The 23,283-nt window shown below is 38.1% G+C and overlaps 2 protein-coding genes across 3 annotated transcripts in view; one reads left to right on the forward strand and one right to left on the reverse strand.

Annotated features, from left to right (window-relative positions):
• Positions 1 to 23,283, forward strand: part of LOC124172356 (folliculin) — a 35,536-nt gene that overhangs the window by 11,663 nt on the left and 590 nt on the right. For both annotated transcript variants that reach the window (XM_046551803.1, XM_046551809.1), the window contains 3 exons: positions 1,980 to 2,204; positions 13,984 to 14,302; positions 16,995 to 17,097. In XM_046551803.1, coding sequence (XP_046407759.1) covers positions 1,980 to 2,204; positions 13,984 to 14,302; positions 16,995 to 17,097 — 647 coding nt within the window. The remainder of the gene's footprint in view (positions 1 to 1,979; positions 2,205 to 13,983; positions 14,303 to 16,994; positions 17,098 to 23,283) is intronic.
• On the reverse strand, positions 17,911 to 22,154 carry LOC124172373 (piggyBac transposable element-derived protein 3-like). The gene is made up of 2 exons (XM_046551820.1): positions 20,296 to 22,154; positions 17,911 to 20,180 (listed from the first exon to the last, which is right to left on the reverse strand). Exon 2 carries the CDS (start codon positions 20,169 to 20,171, stop codon positions 18,408 to 18,410), a length of 1,764 nt encoding a protein of 587 aa, XP_046407776.1. The 5' UTR covers positions 20,172 to 20,180; positions 20,296 to 22,154; the 3' UTR covers positions 17,911 to 18,407.

Genomic DNA, 23,283 nt, shown 5'->3' on the forward strand with positions numbered 1-23,283 from the left:
AATGCATGTGTCAGGGGGTGTTAGGACACCAGCCTATTTTTAGTACACTGAAATTGATGCCATGACTCTCATGGAATTTGTTATGACAAATTATTGCTATACGTCGGCAGAAAATCGAGATGTAAAAGAAACTTGTAGTACTGAAGAATAACGATCGTAAGCTTACGAGCCATGCTGCTGAATTTGGCGACGCCATATTAGCGGATAAGGTAGTCCTATCCGTCCTACGGTGGTCCAATTCTCTTCCTGCTGAAAATTCATCACGAATACTTAGCTGGAGAGCCTTAATCATAGATAAAAACACTTAACTTCTGTGAAAAACAAATAATCTGTTGCTCTGCATTCTTTTCAAGTAAAGGTTTGGAAAGCTATTGCCAATTCAGAGAGCACAAGAAAATCACATTCTTTAACTGTGAAAAATAACTTTAGGCAGTAATCTATGAAAAGCAATGGAAAGTTAAAGAAACACGAGAAATGCATTTATTGTTAAAAGAAACTTTTATTTCATGATAATGTGACAGTTTCATCATTTCATTGGTTTCACGAATACGAATTCACAGCCAAACAGTCTGCATGTAATTCACATGTGGATCGCGAATTGGTTCCGCTGCCAACACACACACAAGCTACAACCTATTTCAATAATATAGGAAAATTCATAAATGATATACTAGCACGTACCATAAAAATATGGTGGCAAATAGGCAAATACAATTATAAAAAAACTGGAAGTCACTACCTTTCTTATATTCATCACACGCAATTTACAATAACAGAGCTTGTTGTGATGAAAACAACTATTTATTCACTGATTTAAAGCCTTAAATTAGCCCACGCAAGTGACACAGGTGACTTTTCTCACTACTATTCATTGATATAATAGAAAAACAAACTTCACACACAGTTTTAATCTTGATAGCTTGATTGTGAATTATCATATCTGCGGTGAACAATGGAGGTGAACATGCCACTGAAAATTTTTACTTTACTGTTAGACATTTATCAATAGCGTAATTGCACTTTTTATTATTCAATCATGATGGAGCACTGATGATTACAACTCTTGGCCGATATTTTTAGCCTTATCAAACTTTGTGCATTACAACCACTGGCACTGATTATTAGCAGTAGCTTAACAGGAGTTGTCACGTTGAAAATAACACCATTTTGGTACAAAAGATGTTCCTAGAAATCTCCAATCAGCGCGCAAAAGTTGCATTGACTGGAATTCACCTTATAATACTAGCACAGGCAGTCCTAAATGGCGAATTCTCAGGCACCTATGAATAAATGGATGAAGTTATTGTATCTAAAAGCATAGTGGACATTAGGAAACATCAAAATTGTTTTAATTACATACTTAAATGAATGAGATGCCGTCGATAACATCAACTTACAATTAACGTATCCCCCTTCCAACAACCGTAGCTCAGACTCCTACAACAATGTCATTTAGGTATTATAAAATTTTTGGTTTAACCTTTCCAGTTTTCTATTTTATGCCCTCACTCAGATATTAATATTATAAATAAAACAAAATATGAGGGCTTCCGAGCCTCTATCGTCGGATATTTATCTTTAAATAGAAAATAATCAACACATCTCACAAATGAAGCTCTCACAACTGCTGCCAACTTTTACAAGCAATCACAACATTTACTTCGTGTGATATTTTGGCACCTATGACATCATTGAGGCTTCGTCGGCAGTGGCTTGTGGGGTGAGGGAGTTTTTGGCGTACTTAAAAGTTTTTTATATTTATCATTGAATATCTCGCAAAGGAAAAATTAGATTTTCATATGGTTTTCTTTGCTGAATTCAGAAAATAATTTTCTGTCCGCCTATGAAATATAAAAAAATTCATGCAAGTTCCCCATTCATCCTATTGTATAACAGCAACAAAAAAATATGTTTGTTCCAATTCCAACTTCATTGATTCCATTCATGTTGTTTGATTCTTACTCTATATTTTTTCACAGGATGATGAGGAAGCTGATGAAACTTTTTTATGGCCTTCTCTTGATGACAGTGATTATGAAGATGATTATTTACCGAAATCTCCACCATTGGCCCTTATGCAGCTTCGTAGTGCTCTAGGAGGGGTCCTTTTTCTTTCCCTTCTACATGTTTTCTTGACCGGTTCTCAAGTTGTTCTCAGGGGAGCCCCTATCAAGCTTCTATTTTGCATTGCCAGAGCATTGAAGGTATGTATGAGGATTTTTAGTTTGTTCAAGATGAGAGAATATCTGAGGAGAGAAGGAAATATGAAATCATAATATGAGCTGTTACCTTAATTTTCCATGCCCCTCACCTCTCCAAATGGTCATTAATTGGTTCCCTCTCCCCCACCCACCTTCAAATGTTGACTTTCCCTCACCACACGCCTCATGTTCACCTCTCCTCTCCACCTATATATTCTGTAGTTCTCTCCACCATTTACCAGTGGCGGCTGGTGGTAATTTATCTAGGGTGTGCATTAGAGCAGATATAGGATGATTTAATTATATTATGTTAATCCTAATCCATGAGCGTCATATTTCGTCCTAATAGAATACATAGCAAGCAAAACATATCACTGGTACACTCTACCCTTAAAATTGCATGAACAGAAATAATATTAGCATGCATGAAAATAATTATTCTCAACACACCTTTACAAGTGACGGTAGTTGAAATTCATTCTCTTTTCCTTACACCCTATGAGGAAGTAGTGTAGAAAACGGCTATACAGATGGCTCTGTAGACGGACTAGGATCCTGGGCGCAGGTAGTGTAGGTGGCGGCTACACCACTACACTACCTGCTAGTCAGTCACTAAAAACATGCGCGTGCGCATTCGCATGGTTTTGAGTCTGCTCCCATCGCCCCTTTGAACAGCACATACCCCCCCGCTTACCTCGTCCCGCCAGAGCTCCCTCAAGCGATCGCACAGACCGAAAATGCGCCCGGCATGATGCCACGGGATCGCACACTTGTAGAGCGGTGAATTTGAAAAGGAGATAGCTGTAGCGTTCGGAGGCTCATGTTTCTTGCATATGCAGACAGTACTTTTATCCTTCGCGTTGCAAAGGAATAGTTTTCTTTTATAATTTATTCATCTTTGGGTGTGCACTTGCTAACATGCGTATACGCACGCGCCGCCACTGCCATTTACTATCATCAAGCATATTGTTGATGTGAAGAACCAAGACTCAATTGTGTTGAGAATAAAATCTTTGATTTCAAAACCAGTCTACACTTAAATTGTCCAGGTTACCAGTGCCAGTGCGGGCGTAGAGCATTTTCTCACTGAGTGGAGTCCAAGGAGTGAGTGTTGTATACATACAACACTCAACATGTTTGTATGTGTGTGCGTGTGAGAGTAAGTGGTATCTAAACCTCGCCAAGGAAACCTTTGCGAGGCCCCCGTCAACCCTTACAAAGTTTCCGTCGGGTTGAGAGAGTGCTTATGAAGAGTTTCTGATTGAGAGGCTAGGGTTAGTCCCTGCTGTGAATCTTCCTGTTCCAGCACACCAACATACAGTAAACTCTTGATTTTACGAAGTCAGTGGGACCGGAAAATTGGCACTTCGTAAAATCGAGTTTCGTAAATTCAAACCTTTTTCATAAGTCACGAAAAAAATGTTCGCTTTTGTTTCTTCCGCCGTTTTTTGTCTTTAGTGGTCTTATTTAAATGTTTTCGGTGGTTATTCTCGGTATAATTCATAGAAAAGGCTTTTTGCTATCGATTTATGATGTGAAAAATCGTTAAATAAATATACCACCATAAAATTCCCATTTCTTGTTCATAACTTCAACATCAACGATCGCTAAAGAAATTCCCGACCAGTTTAGAAAACGTAATCAAATAATGAATTGCAATGTTTATTATAAGAATTAACAGTAACAAATTTGTGGTTAGGAGCCAATAGCTACTATTAAGTATGCAGAAGATAGATATTTGTTTCTGACACCCACGGAATTTTAGCGGCAGCCGGCCTAACCGCCATTTATGTCGCCCTCTATCGCTCAGTGACGAGAAAAAAAGAAAAACAAGGGTCTTAGCCCGTTTCCAAAATAACCTTCGTAAGTTAATATTTCGAGTTACTTCGTATTTTCAACAGAATGTGCTCTATTTTCACTGAGATTCAATTACGATCATAAATAACGTAGGATGTGATTATCTTCTGGCGAATATTTGAAGTAAATTCTGTTCTCCGTCCGACTACTGTGTTCCATCATCTTTGCAGACGTTGCCATAAAAGACTCAATTCTTCATCAGGACCATATTCTTCATACCGGGTGTGAGGTGACCTGTTCATATAGTATGTTTCTCTCCTTTTATGCCGACAGGAGCAAGGTTCCAACCGGAAAACGACAGGAGAAACATCTTACAGTATCGGAGAAATAGAGAGAGAAACGTTATTATCCACATTGATTGTTTTCCTACAAAGACGTTTTATCATTTCTCAACGTGGTTAAGTATTGGTTCGCTAGCGTGAATTCCCAAAAAATGACACGCAAAAACCTGTACCGTCACCTCATTTAGTTTTCGTGTTCCTTTCTCCGCCGTATTGAAAGTTAGGCAAAGGATCATTGACATAGAGAAAAGATTTTCTTAGTTTTAGCACTAAAAAATAGTCGCGCCATAATCGTAAATAAATATAGTGTGGAAAGAGCAAAGAAATAAATTTCAATTGAAAAGTCAGCTGAGAAGAAGAGAGACAATTATAAGCGCGGCACCATTTTCCCGATAGTGGAAGATACTTCTTCCGCCTCTCTCCGGTTAATAACTTCCCCCCGTTGCAGGTAAAGATGAACCATGCCCTTCTCCACAATCGGGGAACGTTCCCAGTGGGTGGGGTGAATAAGAGTGGGATGGGGATTGCCTGAGGGAAGAAGTGTGGTCAGCACAAGGACTGGTGGAGGGGGCAGGACAAAGAAGGGTGGGGAAATGGCCTTCAGCTCTGCCTCAGTCTACTTTTGGGGGCCGTATTTTTTTGCGACGCACACAAGCTCAGTCTCCTTAGGGAGGGAGTGAATGGGAAATGCTGGGGAAGGAGGGGTTTGGGATGCGTAAGGTGGGTGTCAGCAAGATCAGCCAAAGGCGGCAGGAGGGAAGGGACGGCTTTGGAAAGACAGAACCCCAGCATGGGAGAACGGGGAAGCGCGTGAGAAGAAAGTTCATGGTTAGACTTGGAAGTGCGTTTTCGTTACGAGAAGCCTGAAATATAAATTGGAGGTAAATAGAGCCCAGTACTTAAGATATTTAAGTTGTTCATTCACAAAGGCCGATATATACACGAAAAGATATTATGGCGCGGATTGCATGTATCAACGTCCATTTCGGGATGTTATTAATTTCTGTTCCCATTTATAAAAGTAGCAAATAGATTTGAAGGAATGATAATCATGAATAAAAATATCTAAATCGATATCCAAACGCACATGAGCAAAATAGATGAATGTATACATACCGATCCATCGCAAGTAATACCGCTCAAGCTTCTTCCGGTATAGGACTTTAAAATCCTGGATAATGCCTTGGTCCAAGGGCTGGGACTTGCTAGTCGAGTTCGGGGGTAAAAAGAGGACTCGAACATTAGCTAATTTTAGATCTTCCACGTATTTATGAACGGTGGCATTATCCATTATTAAAACAATTTTGCTGTTCTCTCCAGCAATTTTTCTCTGTAGACGTATAACCGTTTGCTGGAAAATTTCTCGGGTCATTCAGCTGTTTTTATTTGCATGGTAAAAAACGGGGAGGGCTTCCAATTTTACATGTTTTAAGCACCGTGGCCTTTCAAATTTCCCAATGACAACGGGTTTATTTTGTCCGTGCCCGTTTGGTTGACGCACAGCCCCCCAGTAACACGCACTTTACTGTTTTTCCCCCATGGCACCTTTGCCCTTTGAAACCCAGGGTTGCGTCAGGTAATGCATTAAAAAATAGCCCAGTTTCAGGGGCCAGCGAGGGTGAGCTCGTCGAGGAAAGGGTCCCGGATTAGGGACCCTTCGAAGTGCTTCGGCGAAAAGTAGTCAAGTAGTCTTCGAAGTACGTTCACAGCAGTGCAAAGGGTTAATTAGGGGTGTACGACATACTCCGCGCGACCTTCCTGACATGTTAAACTACGAATTATTGTCGATGCTATGTTTACGAACAGGCACGTAAATAGGGGCATAATGTCAGCCGCGATATTTTAACTGAACTCCTACTCCCCCTAAATTCCCACAGTGAGGTTTTTGGCGACCCATTTCTCTCCAAAGTTGCATTATCATTTACGATTTCGCACTTTTGATGGACCACAGTTGGAAGCGCTGATTTTTTAGCTACTTACGCCGGCGTAACTAGTTTTGTTGACAAATTTTTCGCCGTAGTTCGTATAAACGAATGCCATTTGCTCCTAGGGACCGAGCCGAGGTTCGTAAATTCAAAAAATTTCGTATAATCGAAACTTCGTATAATCGAATAGCGCCATGTATTTAGCATAGGCTTTTCACCGGGACCGCAATATCACTTCGTATAATCGAAAACTTCGTAAAATCCTGCTTCGTAAAATCAAGAGTTTACTGTAGTAATTTGTTTTGTACCTGTGATGTGAACCCTAACCATGGCCATTGGAGGCTACTTTTCTGTTTCACTCTTGAGGCGATAGAGCTCACCGTACTTGTTCTGAGGGTATCTATGGTCCCTCTTATTTTTACTATTTCTATAACTTGTTTTTCTGTCCTGAAGATGCTTTTCTTTGATGTGTAACAATAAGTGTTCATTCATATATGCATGGGCGTAGCCAGGGGCCTAAGTCCGTAACTTGAAATCTCCTTTCTCCAGAGAAAGTGTTTTCAACCGTAGTTTTCTCTTGACTGTAGTCTGTAACTTGGCAGAGAAAACATCAGTTCCTGACCGCTACTGGAGAAAACTCTAATTCTCAGTATCGGATAGGAAGAGCAGATAGGTATGAAAAATATTGAATCCGAAGCCGGCGATACCGTGAAGAACCAATAGAAATGCTTTGTTTAAAAAAAAAAACGAGAGGGAAATCAAACGATTCGCACTTGTAATAAGGGCTACTCATTCATCATTAAAGTTAAACTTTCAAATAAAAGAAATCGATGCATTGAAATTATAATTGGTAGTGGATAAATCGATTTAAATCCATCGCAGATATATTTGTTCATTAGTACACACAAAACAGTATATTATACCATTGAAAAAGGAGAGACTAATGCGTAACACCAAAGCATTTTTATGTTTTAGATGTAGGTAATCTTGTATACAAACGGCCGCTGTATTCATTGATGATATATATGGCATATGTTTTGCACTACGGATGCTTACTTTCATTGGTGAATGCATGATGAGTATGGAAAAACATAACTAGCAACTTCAGTATTACATGCATTTATACTCGAAAAGCTGAAATACACCATGTGGGAGTGGAAAAAGGAAATTTTACTATGCAGAAAAGAATCGTAAAGAAAATAACGTTACGGTAAATGTGTGAATGGTACATATTTATTCTTGCAAATACCTACGTGTGAGCAATTAGTAACATATGTTACAAACTCCCAAAATGTTATAGTTTAGGAAACACAACAACCTGCCTCGCTACATTTAAAATTTTCAAATACTGTCAGCGTAGAATAGCGAAAACATGTGGAAAATGGTTTACTAGAGGTATTTATATAGAAAACAAAGCAAAATTATCCTTACTTGTACATATTTATTGCTCATCATATCACATACAGCACTACAACGCACACATTTCTATCTTTTTGATACTTATAATCATTATATTCGGTATCAACTGTTTCAATAAAAAGCTTGGCTCACAATAAATATAAAACACTATTATGTAACACTAATAAAACATGATACAGTAAAACCTCTATGTAGTGAACCTCTTTACATCGTAAACCTCCATACTTCGTACCAACCCTCTGGTCCCGTCAGATTTACATGTAAATATATAGGCAAACCTCTATATAGTGAACCTCTTTATCTCGTAAAACCTCCATATATCGTACCATCAAGACAGCCCCGAGACGGCCTAACTACCTCCGCAAATCGTACCGAGACAACTATAGACCATTAATGAGCCGCAATTACCTACATGGAATGACATTTTCAGAGATAAATGTTTCACGCTTATTTTTTCTTATACACCTTTAATAATTTTCAAGTTAACCATTAGTTAGGGCATCAAACTATCCTAATCATATTAAGTGACGGTAAATGAGGACAGAACACATAGTTTTTTCTCGAATCATGGTCAAAATCGTGCGATAGCACTCGCTTTCTTTACTGATGGCTTTATTTTCTTGTAAGTGCCTACATACTATGTTCAGTTAATAAGAGAGGCGACCAGCGCAGCCAATAATCACTTGCTGACGGAAATATTTCAACTAACTTCACTCCCATCCATGGAGACCGAATTACTCGACCGCATTGCTACTTCCGCTTCTAAAATGAAAATATTTCATGAATTTTCCGCGACTTGAAATAAATCAAATACACTTTCACAATTATTTTATTCCCAAATTTCCCGGTGTAGCACTTTCTTACTACCGCCTTGGTAATTTTTCGATGCTTTCGTGAACGATCGTAGTTTAAAATTTATTGCGCTTAGCGACAGTCATATGTCTTGCCTGCGTATTTTTGCTGCGAAATCTGACTCTTCCATCGGGAGTCCGGGACCTCAATTTCTAGCAATACTGAACGAAAATCAATCCATGCGCGACAGTGTTAGGTGAAGGAGACAGCTAATTAGCTGATACGCGGTAGGGTAATGAAATTTTTTACCGTCGCCGCCACATTCTGAAGTAGTTCGCCCAGCATTCTCATCCGAAAATAACGTCCTTTCGCAGACCTAGCGTTTCTGTGTGCTCTCAACAGAGTTTTTCTTCGGAACGCTACGTGCAATTGTATTTTGGAGAGAGGGAATTCAACAAAATTTTCAAAATTATGCTCAATTTTTTGTCTATTTTTTGTAGTAGTCACGTGTTTATTTATTTTTTTACAATCTTTAACAAGTCACATATTATAAGAAAGATAAATCAATTCTAAAAGATATAATAAGGAGTATTTTCAATTATTTGCCATAAAATATGAAAAAATATGAAAATTACTTAATTAATCATAGGCTGATGATGGATTCATGAAATAAAAGAAGGCGGTTGCTTGACATTACCACATAATTAGCAATTTTCCTAGCCATCAACGAGGACAGGCAGAAGGCAGTGACCTTTGGAATACCATCATTCACCCTCACATCTATTGTAAACAACCGAGGAAAAACAGAAGAAACTGGCTAGGCTGCACAAATAAAAAAACTCAGGCAGTTAAATATGAGGATGAAGAAATTATGGTCTTAGTCCTGCTTTTGGTCTGCGTCCTCTTCTTCTTTCTGCCGATCCTGAATTCTTCCGTATTTCTTCCTCCGGTCTCTCAATACACCAGTACTTTAATTTATCTCCCAATCTTTTACAACACGTCTATCTCTTCCTTCTCTCCATACACGACTGCCCTTTTTCTTTTGCGTCCCTCACTACCATTATTGCCTCCCATTATTGCTTCCTCACTACTATTGTTAATTTTAATTCATTTAAATAAACAACATGGCAGCTTGTTTACATTAGCCCCATTGGAAAAGAAAATGGAATGACATGTAATTTTCTTTTTCAAAGCCTTCAAAAACAGAGTATTATGGGTGTGGCCCCAACGCCTTCAGTTTTGAACTTCCCTCTTAAATTAATTGTAATTATTTTTTTTTTTACAATGGGAACACATGTCATGTCACATTAGCAGAATATGCCTCGTTGACCATTTGATCAGATATAACATCGGCTTTGACATGAATAATGTACCAGATTGCTAATAATATTTAGGAAAATAATGAACACTTGAAACCATAACTTTGAAAACACATTCATACCTCTTCTATTGCAGCTGAAAGCCAGAGCACTTCACTCCCCCTTTCCATCACATAAACACAGTTCACTCAATACTGGCATTTTATTATTCTATTTGTCACACTTCCTTCACTTATCACTCCCCTTTTTCGTTCACTTTACTCATTCATTCATCATTGTCATCATTTATTCCAAGCATATAAATATTAACTATGTACTTAATAAATAACCAACAAAACACTTTTGTAATAATCCATATCAAATTATTACACATGTATTTACCCTCTTTTTTTTTTTTGTCATATCACCCTTCCACCATCTCTCCAGGGTGTAATTACTTTTGCCACTTATCTAATTGACCTACGCGCAAATCCCCTAAGTTGCTCTTTCATTGTCCTGCAACTGACCCCTATGCTACAAAGTATTTATTCTCCCGTCAGTATAGGATTATTACTCGCGTTATAATTGCTCGCTACCGTCCCTACAATGTATTCGTTGCGATCTAACTTCCCCCTTTTCTTCATCTACCGTCCATAGTTTGCTTCTGAAATTGGGTTAAGACGGTTGTGGTGTTTGCGTGTGTGTGTTGTCTCCTTCCTGGTTAAACCTCTTTAAGTTGGATATGTGGAATACACCCCTAACATTCCCTGTGATTGGATGGAGAAGCAAGCAAGTAGCTGCGCCTCGAAACTCGTGGATTCTGAATGGACCTTCGAACAACGGCAGAAATCCGTGATATATTCCCTTTTCCTTGTCTGAGATGGGACAGGTACGTACTAACACCATTTCTCCTTCCTTCAATGGTATAGTCTTGCCCCGCTTCTTATGGCGATGTCGCTTTGCATTTCTTTCTCCATGATTAATTATTTTCCTTTTAATTTCTTCAATCAAGCGCGGAATATCTGATCTTCATTTCCCCTTCTTCTATCTCTAGCCACTCATCCCAAGCTCTTTCTGGCTTTCGGCCGGTATGTGCCTCCGTCGGCGTCACTCCCGTTGTCGTGTTGTGGGTGTCATTCATGCAGGCTTCAGCGACAGCCAACCATTTCACCCAAGTGTTATGCCTCTGGTAGCAAAATATCCTCAGCAATGTTTTCAAAGTTCGATGGTACCTTTCTACCAAATTGCCCTGCGGATGCCTTATGCTACAGAATACAGGTTTCACTCCTGCTTCCTCTAGTCTTTTTGCCCATACTGGACTAGTGAACTGTGTACCCCTGTCACTTGAGATCCTCTTGCATTTCCCTACTGTAGGGATGTGGCGCTCGAATACTATTTTAAGAATATTCAACGTATTCGCTCTTCGGAGAGGGTATAATTTTATATATTTTGAAAATGTGTCTATCACCGTTAGGATATATTGATGTCCATATTGTCCCTTGACCAGCGGGCCCACGATGTCTATACATGCCAAGTCGTTAATTCCTTCAGGTACTACGTTCTGCATTTCCGCAAATAGGCTGTTGTTAGGTGCTTTCATGAGTTGACATTGTTCGCACGTCGCCGTGACCTTCCTGATTTCATGGTGAAGCTTTGGATATGCGAACTGCTCGTCTAGCATTTGGAACAGTTTTCTCGCACCGATGTGACCATACATTTGATGGGTTTCCTTTATCAGACGTCTTATTATAGACTGTGGGATGCAGAATTTACGTCGATCACCCGCAATCCTTACCAATCCCTTGGGTGTGCGTTGGTATTTCGGGACGCTTACTACTCCTCCCTGCAATTGTTCAATTATTTCATTCCATCTTGGATCACTGCGTTGGCGTCTTCCTAAATTTCTTAACCCTTCTCTCAACTCTCTTGATAGTTGATCTGCTAGGATCATCGCTATTATTGTTTCCTCCTGTGGAAATTGGCCCTTTTCTTTGGTGTCATAAGGATAGCGGCTAAGTATATCCGCCACTACGTTCTTCTTTCCCTCGCAGAATCTAACTTCAAAATTATATTCTTGAATTAATAGAATCCAACGTGATATTGTCGTATTCAGTAGGCGGCAGTTAAATATAAATGACAGTGCTTTGTGATCGGTGATGACTATTATTTTAGATCCTAAAATGAAGCTTAGGTATTTCTTGAGGGCATGAATAATTGCTATTAGCTCCTTTAACGTTGTGCTATATGTCAACTCTGCACCTCTCAAACTTCGGCTGGCGAAGTACACAACCCGCTCTTCCCCGTCTTCCGTTAGTTGATATAAACGACTTGATATTGCGTACCCACTCGCGTCCGTTTGTATGTAGTATTCCTTCATTGGGTCTGGGTGATGCAGCATAACAGATTTGCAAAATTCTTCCTTCGTACGCTTGAAAGCCTCCTCATGTTCCTCTTTCCATTCCCAGGCACGGTCCTTTCTCGTCAGGTCATTTAATACCGCCGTCAATTCTGCATGAGCTTGGTGGAATTTTGAGTAGTAGTTAATTAAACCTAAGAATGCTTTCATTTGCTTCTTATTGCGAGGCCTTGCATATTCTTTAATAGGCGCAAACTTTTCTTCCGCTATGGTAATGCCTTTCGTTGATATTTCATGGCCCAAGAACTGTAACTTTTGGCGGCAAAATTCCGATTTCTTGAAATTAATCGTAATGCCTGAATCTTTTAATTTCTTCATAACAGTCTCCAAGTGTTGTAAATGCTCCGTGAAGGATCTGGAGACAATCAGTAAATCATCTACGAAGTTCAAACAATAGTCTTCCACTTCGTCGCCTAGTACATGGCTGAGTGCTCTTACTAAAGCGCTGCTACTGATGCTGCACCCGAACGGGATACGTGTTCCACTTCTCTTACTTAACAAAAGATTTTTATAACACTTTATAAAGAAACTTTACAATTTAAAACTCGTGAGCATAAACAACATCAACAAGCTGCCATGACTATTATAATCCCATTTGTACTACCCGTACTGCCACTCACTGAACCGCTGCCATGGACTGCACCAGTGGGGATCTTGAGTTCTGCCGTATCCCTTTTCCTCCGGTCTCTTTCTCTCTCGTAGGCGCCTGCTTTTGGTCTGCGTCCTCTTCTTCTTTCTGCCGATCCTGAATTCTTCCGTATTTCTTCCTCCGGTCTCTCAATACACCAGTACTTTAATTTATCTCCCAATCTTTTACAACACGTCTATCTCTTCCTTCCCTCCATACACGACTGCCCTTTTTCTTTTGCGTCCCTCACTACCATTATTGCCTCCCATTATTGCTTCCTCACTACTATTGTTAATTTTAATTCATTTAAATAAACAACATGGCAGCTTGTTTACAAACTTAATGTCTGAGAGCAATCTGTTAACCTACTGCTGGATGTCATATCTGATGTCAGTGGAAATCTGAAAAATTTTGAGTTCAGAAGGGTTTTTTGCTTACAGTAGCATTGTCTCATCTAAATAGTTTCACAGTTCATGGATACACCAAATCAAAAATGTGAAAACAACATTTAATGTCGTACTAAAAAATTCATGATCAGAGTGGAAATGATCATTAAAAATGGAAATGTGGAGATAAATTCATTATAAAATATTTTTTAGGCAAAGTGATTTTTAAGAGAAGCCATTTTCATGTATTGGACTCCTATTGACATTGGGACTTCATTCTGTATATGTATATCTTATAGTTACAGATGTTCTTTATGATACCATTTTTGCATGAATTGTGTATGGGAAGGGCCCAAAACTGGGGTTATGGTCTCATAATGCTGAGGTTTTCATGAAATTTCATTTTATGGTGGCTTGTTGTATTGAGGTTTTAGTGTGTGTCTTGTGTGTTCTCGTATGGAAACTGTGTAGGAAAAGCATATTTTCAGACCAAGTTATTAATAAAGAATTACTATAGGCCTCAGCAGCATTAAACTAGGTAAAGCATTTCTTTTAATGCAAGTTGTCTATTTATCAGGGTTATGTTTGAAGTATAGTGATGAATTCATTTACATAGTTCCCCTGAAAAAGTAGGGAATTGCTCTCATTAATAAATTTGTGATCTCTTAATCAGCCTTATACATAATAAGTGTTTTGTCGGTTAGAGTGCAGTGCAAGGCCATAGTTTTATCAATGAGATTTTTGTGAGTTTTGTTATGTATTTTTTTTTTTAATTTTCAGTTCATAGTGCCTAAGAAGTGTTATCAGCCAGTATTCAACTCTGAAGAGTACATACCACCTTCTAAGTCCAATTTGCTGGTGCTTGGCCCTCATGTAGCTGTACCATCCCTTTCAGCAACCTCTGGCATTTATCCTGACCTCAAAGACATGCTACCCCCAGCAATTGTTGTTCAGAGTCCTCCCAGCTCGACTCCAAATGTTTTCAGAATAGATGTGCTCCCTACTGATGCAGGACAAGGCGTCGGAGACAATGCAGCTGGCTACTGGGGAAAATATCGTCTTGTTGCAAAGCGTGGGAACATTTCAACACCATCCAAATGTAATTTTTATACTTTCTTTTCAAATGATAGTTCTTTAGTCTTTAGTAATGCATTTGACTCTTGTGATGCCAAAGTGAAATCTTAAGTTGCCTACATGAACAGTAATTTACTCAGAGAAAGTTTATATTAAAGAGGCAGTGGATTAATGGTGGTGATAATAAACACTGTAGATGAGTGCGAACTTGAAAGTATCACTAAGTTGATCATTTGCATTTCATTAAATAGACTTTACCACTATGGGTAGAAACCAATGGGCTCCACTTTATTACATTCAATGATTTTCATATTGCATCATGCACAAATAAAAAATCACTGAGGTAATGTGAAAACGATCAAACTGCATTTAGAATTAGAGATAGATGAAACTATAGTAGTTGTGAACAGGATGGTGTTAATTTCTTTCACTTAGAAAGAGAGATTATGTGAAGAGCCTGTTCTACAATGCACTTTATTACCCATACCATCTCACTCATGCTTATCTTTTATTGAAGTTTTCAGTCCTCACTAACGGAGCTCTTCTTAGTTCATTTTTGTTTCTTTGGAGTTCAATCAGGCTGACTAACAACTAAGTTCTCTAACAATTACAGAATTGAGATTATAAATAAGCTGAAAAAATATAATTTCAAACAGCTTCTTCAACTTTTCATCGTCTGTCATGTGGTACTTATTATTTCACTAGCCTGGTTGGTATTTTATATCAACTAAGATTCACACAGAAGGTATAACTATGTATTTTGAAAACTGATTTTGATATCCTTTGTGGATTTGCCAATCTCCGTAAGAGACCCATGTTTCATTTGAGATCCTGGCCAGTGTCCACTGCTCTGTTGTTCTTAAACCTTTTCCTCAAATTGATATTCTCTAAAATGTCTCCATATATCTCCCTGGTTCTTCAACAAATAACTGGTATCCTATTGGTAACTTATCCATATAATTTCATCCGTAAGTGTGCTAAGAAGTACCTTTCCAATAATTAAGGCTAAATAGAACAGGCACATAGTGTGAATCTTCGCCAAGAGAACATCGCGAGAATCTCAGCACTGTAGAATAGTAGCTACGTCCCACATTACCCAAAATCCACTCTCCCCTACCAATCAGTCCTCAGTCCACTCCTGTAATGTATCTCTCCCCTCCCTAGCCCCCCAACAAGCCTCTCGCACCCCATATAATTGCTCCCTCAGGTTTCATGTTAGGAAGACCATAAATCCTTCGAAATAAAATATCAAGTTACATGAGAACAATAGAAACATATTTCACCCTTTCTTGCCAACTGACCTTTTTCAGCCAACTTTCTTCAAAGCTTCCAGTTTCTCGAGGCCAAAAAATTGAGTCATCTATTGAGCCCGAAGTGTCAAACCATGACATTTGGCAAATGATGAGGTATAGAAATTGGATATTGGATAGAAATATTTGTCTTGTGCTCAAAATTGTAAAGAAAATGACTCCTAATATGGTTTATTTTTTGACATTTTTTATCATTTTAAGCATGTAAGTAGTTAAAAATGTTAGTCCCTCTTAAAAATGAAAAATGGAAGCAGAATGGGGAGTAGGAATGGATTGATCCTGGAGTTCTATAGCCGGGAAAAAAGTTCACTGAAGTCGAGTACAAGTTTCAAGTTACCTGAGAACATTGTTTTCTTCCGTATATGGCAGTTTAGAAATTGACAGATGGCAAATTAAAAAAAGTTCCGACTCAATCTAGTCAAAATAAGACATTTTTTGGATTTAGCACACAAAAATATATGGTACTCCATGAACAGAATTTGAAAATCATGGTAGAATCGTAAAAATGCAGGCCTGTGTTATTAATATTGGACCCAAACTAGACGAGATAGACTGGAAATTCAAACTGCACTAATCACTTAGCTGGCATGTTTCTGCCTAGAAAAAAAAAAGACCACAAAATTTCATGATCTTATAAGCACCTCCCTTGCTCCTGTCCGTATTCTCTCCAGTGCCTCGCTGCTAGGAAGGCTGAGTCTCCGAGTTCCTGAACACCCAGAGAAGACACTCCATCCCCACCATGGCCCCTACCCTCCCATGCTTTTGCAGGCCCCCCTTCCTCTCACTGAGTGGATGAGTCGTTCTAGTTTTCCCAACTCGCTGTCGGCGATGCTCTCCAACGGGTCGTGTTATTGTCATTATTATTATTTGATTTATTACGTAACGCATGCATATTTGTTAGTTTTAAAAGTTGCATGGGACTATTAACTTGGCTAGAATTCTTTTGTTGTGACTGTTTTTTTGCCAAAAATGATATAAACAATTAATTACAACATGTAAAACTTACAATTTCCAATATATGTCAATTTAGATAAGCTAGACAAAAAAAATGCAGTGACTGTTATATATTAGCGAAGGTTTCACATCGATAGTATTTTACTCATCACTCCAATTAGAAAAATCCTTTAACGGGGCAATCACCTTTCGCCGTAAGATTACCCTTCACATTCATGATCATCTTCTAAGTCTAGTAAAATTAAGCAAATTTCAATTTGCTAGTAAATATTCTCCTCCTCTCAGCAATGCTATTTTTACTCGAACCTCTGTTTGTTCCCTCCTGTTATTCTGTTACTTCCAAATATGTTTAGATGTTGAAAGCGTTGGTGGTGAAAAATACAAGTTCAATTTTTTTTGAAAGAATTATTTTCAATGTAACTGTGACTGACCTAAATTGATTTTCAATTATAGATCCAACTCTAGTCACCAAAATCGACAAAGCAATTGATAATGCATCTCTTGGGCCTAGTGCTTTGCACTGTCACCTTGTTTCACTGAAAGAAGAATGGATGAAGTGAGTATGAGCCTGAAAAATGTATGATGTTTAACAATTTTTCGCTTGGCTATTTGATTTTTTGTCTGCCTGTTATCAAGGGACATTCCAATTTTGCTCTGTATAGGGAGCTACGCAGTTTTATTCAATAGGCATGTCAATAATGATATCATATTAGATTAATTATAAATCGATAATCAGTATTAATTTTGGGAAGTTTTTTGAATTTTGTATTGCAGTTAATGCCTTGATTTTTTAAATTCTTTCTCTATTTAGTTCATTATTTTTAAAGTTCGTATTTCTCATTCTTGTTTAATGGTTTTTGGCAGGTTTTTTTGAAAGGTCATAGTTCAAATATCATAATGGCTATCAGGATTCAAGTATATTTGAAAGTGATGTTCATGCTTAATGTTGCTCAAAGGTGTTAATGTGTAAAAGTTCACCCCAATTATACAATCATTTTTTTACATGTAAATTGTAGGCCTTCCGGTGGTACTTTGCAGATCACTCATTATAATGAGATTCTCACTGTATGCAATACTCACTAAAATGAGATTCCTCTGTATTTACCTTTCATCGACTATTTTAACAGGTTGACTGCCGTGGCGGACACCGGTGTCCGCTGTGGTATCTTCTTCTCCCGCCGTGGCGGTCACCGGTGTCCGCGGAAAAAAGTTCGTCTTCGTGCGCCGGGTGACCGCCATTTACGTACTTTTGCATAGATATCTTTTCCGCAACGGCCTCAGCTAAACTGTCACTCCTTTGGTTTTTGCTAATTGTTTATAAAATTTTTTTTGCTGTCTTGAATGTTACTTACGTATTTTTTTATACCGGTTGGCACATTGGAAGCCGTTATCCCTCGAAGTAGACCTCCGGAGACGCTTTTTCCGTGTTAAATGTTTCATAAACTACGATGTTGTATGAGCAGGGAGTACTTACTCTTTGTTCGTAATCCAGGGCTGCTATATATACATTAAATCTGAAAGCATACTATAGTATGCTTTCAGATTTAATTGAGAAAGAATCTATATCTTCTTTAGGAGACGAATTATATTTTCTACTCAGTGTTTTGCATCCTTCAGATAGTTTCAACTGGTAAACACATCTATAAAAAGAAATTGAAGAGAAGGATAACAAAATCTTTCCCAGCTTTACCTTATAATTCAAATTAACTTTACCGCAGTAATTTTGTAGGTCTTTAGAGCCCTCCTCTCACCGACATTTATTCTTACTTTCCCTTGCTCCTGAAATATCAGAAAGGTGAAATAAATAATATATATCCTTTTCAAATAATCACTTTTTATTGCAATAATGGACAATTATTCATATTTTTACAGATGATGTTTATGAAAGCAATCCAAACAGAACCGTGGCTTTTTAGGGCAGTCATCACAGTAGGTAGTGACTTTTTTCACTTTGTTTTTTTCAATTTCCCCAAGTTGTTTCTTTTCGTAGCATCCTTGGCAATATTTCCGATTGATTCGCGCACCTCCTTCCTCCTTTTTGAATGAATGAGTAGCCATTCTTTTCCGTGATGTTTGTGGCAATGTAAGACTGGTCGGAGATCTATCGCCCTGTGACTCATTTCCCAAAAGCGATCCGATAAGGTTTTCCCTGAATTTTACTATCTGCATCTTACTGCCACAAATTTGGTTGAAAATGAAATAAGCATTCACCACAGAAGTCCCTAATAATAGTTTTAACGCTACTTTTCTGTACCATTTCAAAGACCGACGCAATGGCGTTGAATAAGAGGAAAGTTGATCAGAAAGGTCTATGGATGATTTCCCCTCATTATACTTCAGGATAGCTACTGGTTTCAAAACCCTTGACCTATATTTTTCCACTTCCTCCATCTCGTTTGAGTGGCATGTTGACAATAGCAAAACATCGCGTTTATCTTTCCACTTCATTATTGACACACCTCTTTGATTTTCTTTGACTACTATTTCCCCTTTCTTAAGTTTTTTGGCCGTTACATCTTTGGGTATTCCCCTCCGATTTTTACGCAGGGTACCTAGTAAATGTGTCCTACGATCAAGAAGTGAATTGGCCAACTCTAAGCTCGTGTAATAATTGTCTGTAACAATCGTTCTGCCAGCATCTAGTAACTTCTCGGAGAGCTGCATAACTACAGCTGTTGGAACAGATCGCCTGGCATCGCGCTCAAGTCCTGCATAAATTTTCATATTCCATACATAGCCCTTACCAGAGCACAATTTAAAAATTTTGACACCGTACTTATGCCTTTTTTGAGGAATGTACTGTTTTAATGCTAACCTGCCTTGAAATGGAATAATTGATTCGTCAACGCATAAAATTTCCCCAGGTGTATATAATTCCTGATAATTACAAATGATTTTATCCAAGAGTGGTTGAATTTTATGCAAACGGTCTTTGTTTGAATTTTCTTCATTATTGGAGAAGTGCAACATCCGTAACAAGAGTTCAAAACGATTTCTGCTCATGTGAGAAGGAGCTACATCATTACGATATATGAAGTTTTTACTCCAGTAGTCAGAAAGTTTTGGCATTTTTACCACACCCATATAAATCAGAATCCCAAAGAGCTTTTTGATCTCGTGAAGAGTTGTCGGTTTCCAATCTACCACACGAGATTTTCTAGAAGTAGTCAGACCTTTCACTTGATTGGCATAAATATTAGTTTGTTCCACTATCATTTCGAGAATTTCATTGTCTATAATGTTAGAAAATATTCCAAAAGGGGAAGGATTACTCATATCTGCAACTACAGCACTCAATCCACTCTGCGCCGTAAACTGAAAATTCGGATGATTTTTCACTGGTTCAGTCCAAAAGTCAGATGACGCATTTGGTGATGAGGGCACCGGTCTATTTAGCTGCACATTTTCACTCTCACTTAGCTCTCCGTCGGTTGTATCGGAGGTTGCCCCTCGTAGCAATTGTCCATCCTGCAAGGAATCGTCGCTTGAAGAGTTCACTCTGATGTCCTCATCACTGGAAGGGATATATTCATCATTTCCCGTTACACTTTCAGAATCAGATGACTCTTCTAAGTATTTCCTCTTAGCCGCTTCAACAATGAATCTGGTCCGCGGGGTGAATTTATCCATGTGGAATCACTAATGATAAAAGTAGATTTTGGTTCAACATTTCTTATATAATGAAAAAGATTATGAAAATATTCAGTGAACCAAAAAGTAGAAAAATGCAACTAAATATGTAAACCAAACTTACCAAAAGGACGATGACGCACCAAAGTAGAATTCAGCGCAGGACGCACAAAGTGGCACCGAGCACTCTTCACATTTCTTCTACTAATCGTATTATAGAAGAAAATGTAGCCTCTTTTCATGTCACTGTGACAGCACTGATCTTTCGAAACGTTCTGTCGTCTCAAGACATAAAAGCGCCCTATATATAATGATACGTATTCCTTCAACAAGTAGAAAGGGATACATTGTGTTGATGATGTGATATGAAGTTCCACACAATGTTTTACATTAGTCGAATAAAAGAGTTCTCCGTCATAAACATAATAGCACTACATGTAGAAGGAAGGAGGGTCTCCTGGTATAACTTGTTGTTTAGTGTCTGTGCAGCGCCTACTGGCAGGAACGGACTTGAGTATACGCTAGGGAAGGAGACAAAGTTAGCTCCGCGGAGGACAGCTGTGTCCGCGGAGGGGGGGCGGACTGGAGAGAAAACTGCTACTAAGAAGTGTAATACTGAATATAAAATGAATGTAGGTGTTATTTATCACTACGAATATTTTACTGCACTACAAATGAAGTAATTGCCGTATTTTCGTAAATTTATAGGTATCCGCCAGCGCATAAGTTGGTGGTCGTGACGCTGACACCGTGGCGGACACCGGTGTCCGCTAATTAAATTTATCATTAGATAGAAAAAATAATGTTACGTGCAATTTATTTTTTCATTAGCAAAGTTTTACTGCACTACAAATGAAGTTATTGCCATATTTTCGTAAATTTGTAGATATCCGCGAGTGCATAAGTTGGTGGTCGTGACTCCGACGCCGTGGCGGACACCGGTGTCCGCTAATTAAATTTATCATTATAATGAAAAAATTAATGTTATGTGCAATTTAATATTGCTCAACTCTATTAGTCACAATAAACACATTTAAATATTAACTTGGCCTAAGGGGACATATTTAAAAAAAACCCTCGGCAGTTAACCTGTTAAGGATGACCTCATTCATATCACTCACTCTGTATTTTAATTTAATATTGGATACTAATGTATGCCAATAAGGTATTAACATGAAATGTAATATAAAAATATCTAGATTTTTCATTTAGAGAGGTATTGATGAGAAAGTCGAGCATTTCAAGATTTTATTAATGAAACGGGGGAGCTGAAACAGATTTCTAGCCATAGCATTGATCTCCTTGGATTATTAACATCATCTAACTCTCTTAAAAAATCATATATGCACACATTCTGCATTCTTTTTAAAATATTATGAAATGAAGTTAGTTAGAAGAAAAAGTTGGTGAAGAAATAGTGTACACCCATGCCTTGCTTAGTGCAATTTCGATAAGCACAATTTGGATATAGTACAAATTTGGTCCTTGGGGAAACATTCCAATCTAAAATCAATTGAATCTAAAAAAGAAGATGAGGGCGGTGATTTATCCGAGACATGTAGTGGAAGCTCCAGTTGGTTCCAGAATTTTAAACTTCGAGCTGGTGTTTTATTGCTATGATATGAGGTGAATCTGCAAGAACTGCAAGTGCTGATAGCAACAAAATGGATACATATAAGTAAAATGGATACATTAGCTTGCAAAAATAACTAAAGTTTCTCCATTCATCATCAAAAGAAATAAAAATATTGACTTCAAAATCGAGAAAAATTTCTCTAAGCCGACCACTGCGTGAAGACACCTGAGCGTTGATGAGGCCAGGCGTGATGTCATAGGTGCCTAAACAACCATAGGGAGTTAGGAAATACGCTGGGTGCATGCTGTAATATTTGTTTTGAGGAAGTATTTAGCTGCTCATTGTCACTTTATTTTGTTCTGTTATTATTGGGCAAGTTTTCCTATTGCTATTGTGCCACAATTATTACTTGGAGTCATCTATATCTACATAACTACCCGCAAGCCGCCTAAAAGGCGTGTGGCAGGGGGTGTTCGGACACCAGCCTTTTTTTAGGACACCAACAATTGATGCCAAGACCCTCATGGAATTTGTTATGACGAATTATTGCTATACGTCGGCGGCAAATCGAGATGTAAAAGAAACTTGTATTAGAAGGAAAACTCAGATTTACATGCGGTTTTCTTTGTTGAAATCAGAAAATATTTTTCTGTCCGCCTGTGAAATAAAAAGAATTTATGCATGTTCCCCATTGGGAAATGAATGAAAATGAGTCTTAAACAGTTGCATAAGTACAATTGAAATGAACTAACCTCTAGTAATATGTTGTCAATTTCATTTATAAATGTATCCAAACTGCAAGAAAGAACCCCGAATAAAAGCATTTGCACCACTGTAATAAATATTACATACATAAATGAATCATGTAATATTTGATCTTTTCAAATTCTCATGCAGAAAAGTCAATTGTTCTGCATGATTAGGTTGCAGGTTTTGACGTCTCCATGTTACAGTATTACTGCCTGCGGAAAATTATCTTTCTCCACTCGTGTGGCTGGGCAAGTACTTTCTTGACAAAATTGGTATATTTGAGAACTCTAGGAATTTTTATTAAAATTTATGTCAATGAGTTTTAAGGATATTGAATCTTCTTGGGATTTAATTCGAGGATGCGAACGAACTAAAAATGTTACATTTAGCTTTAGGTTAGCTTAAGCCATTTGGACCAAATTTTTTTTTCTTAAATTCTCACTTTGTTTAATAAACCTTAGTAACTCTTGTTTTGTTTGTTCAAGAAGGAAACAAAACGCAGAAAAGGAATAAACGAAAATTAACATCGGACGTAAGTGAAATTCAAATAGGCAAAAAGATGGCACTATTTGTGACGTCAAACAGGGAAAAACCGTCATTGTCTGCTAAAGCCAAAATGTTACATATTCCTAAAAATCTAAACAATTGTTCCGTATTCTCCCAGCATTTCAGTTAAGAAAGTGGGTTTGTAGAAAAGCATTGCACTTTAAAGTATGAGCGATGCAGATGTTCACTCTGATTATTATGGATACGCCGCGGGGTCGGAAGACTGTCGGCCACCACGGC

The sequence above is a fragment of the Ischnura elegans genome, chromosome 1 (genome assembly GCF_921293095.1).
Source record: "Ischnura elegans chromosome 1, ioIscEleg1.1, whole genome shotgun sequence".
NCBI classification, from domain to species: domain Eukaryota; kingdom Metazoa; phylum Arthropoda; class Insecta; order Odonata; family Coenagrionidae; genus Ischnura; species Ischnura elegans.

Coding starts and splice junctions, on each gene's coding strand:
- LOC124172373 (XM_046551820.1), bottom strand. CDS start 20,171: ATGGATAAATTCACCCCGCGGACCAGATTCATTGTTGAAGCGGCTAAG.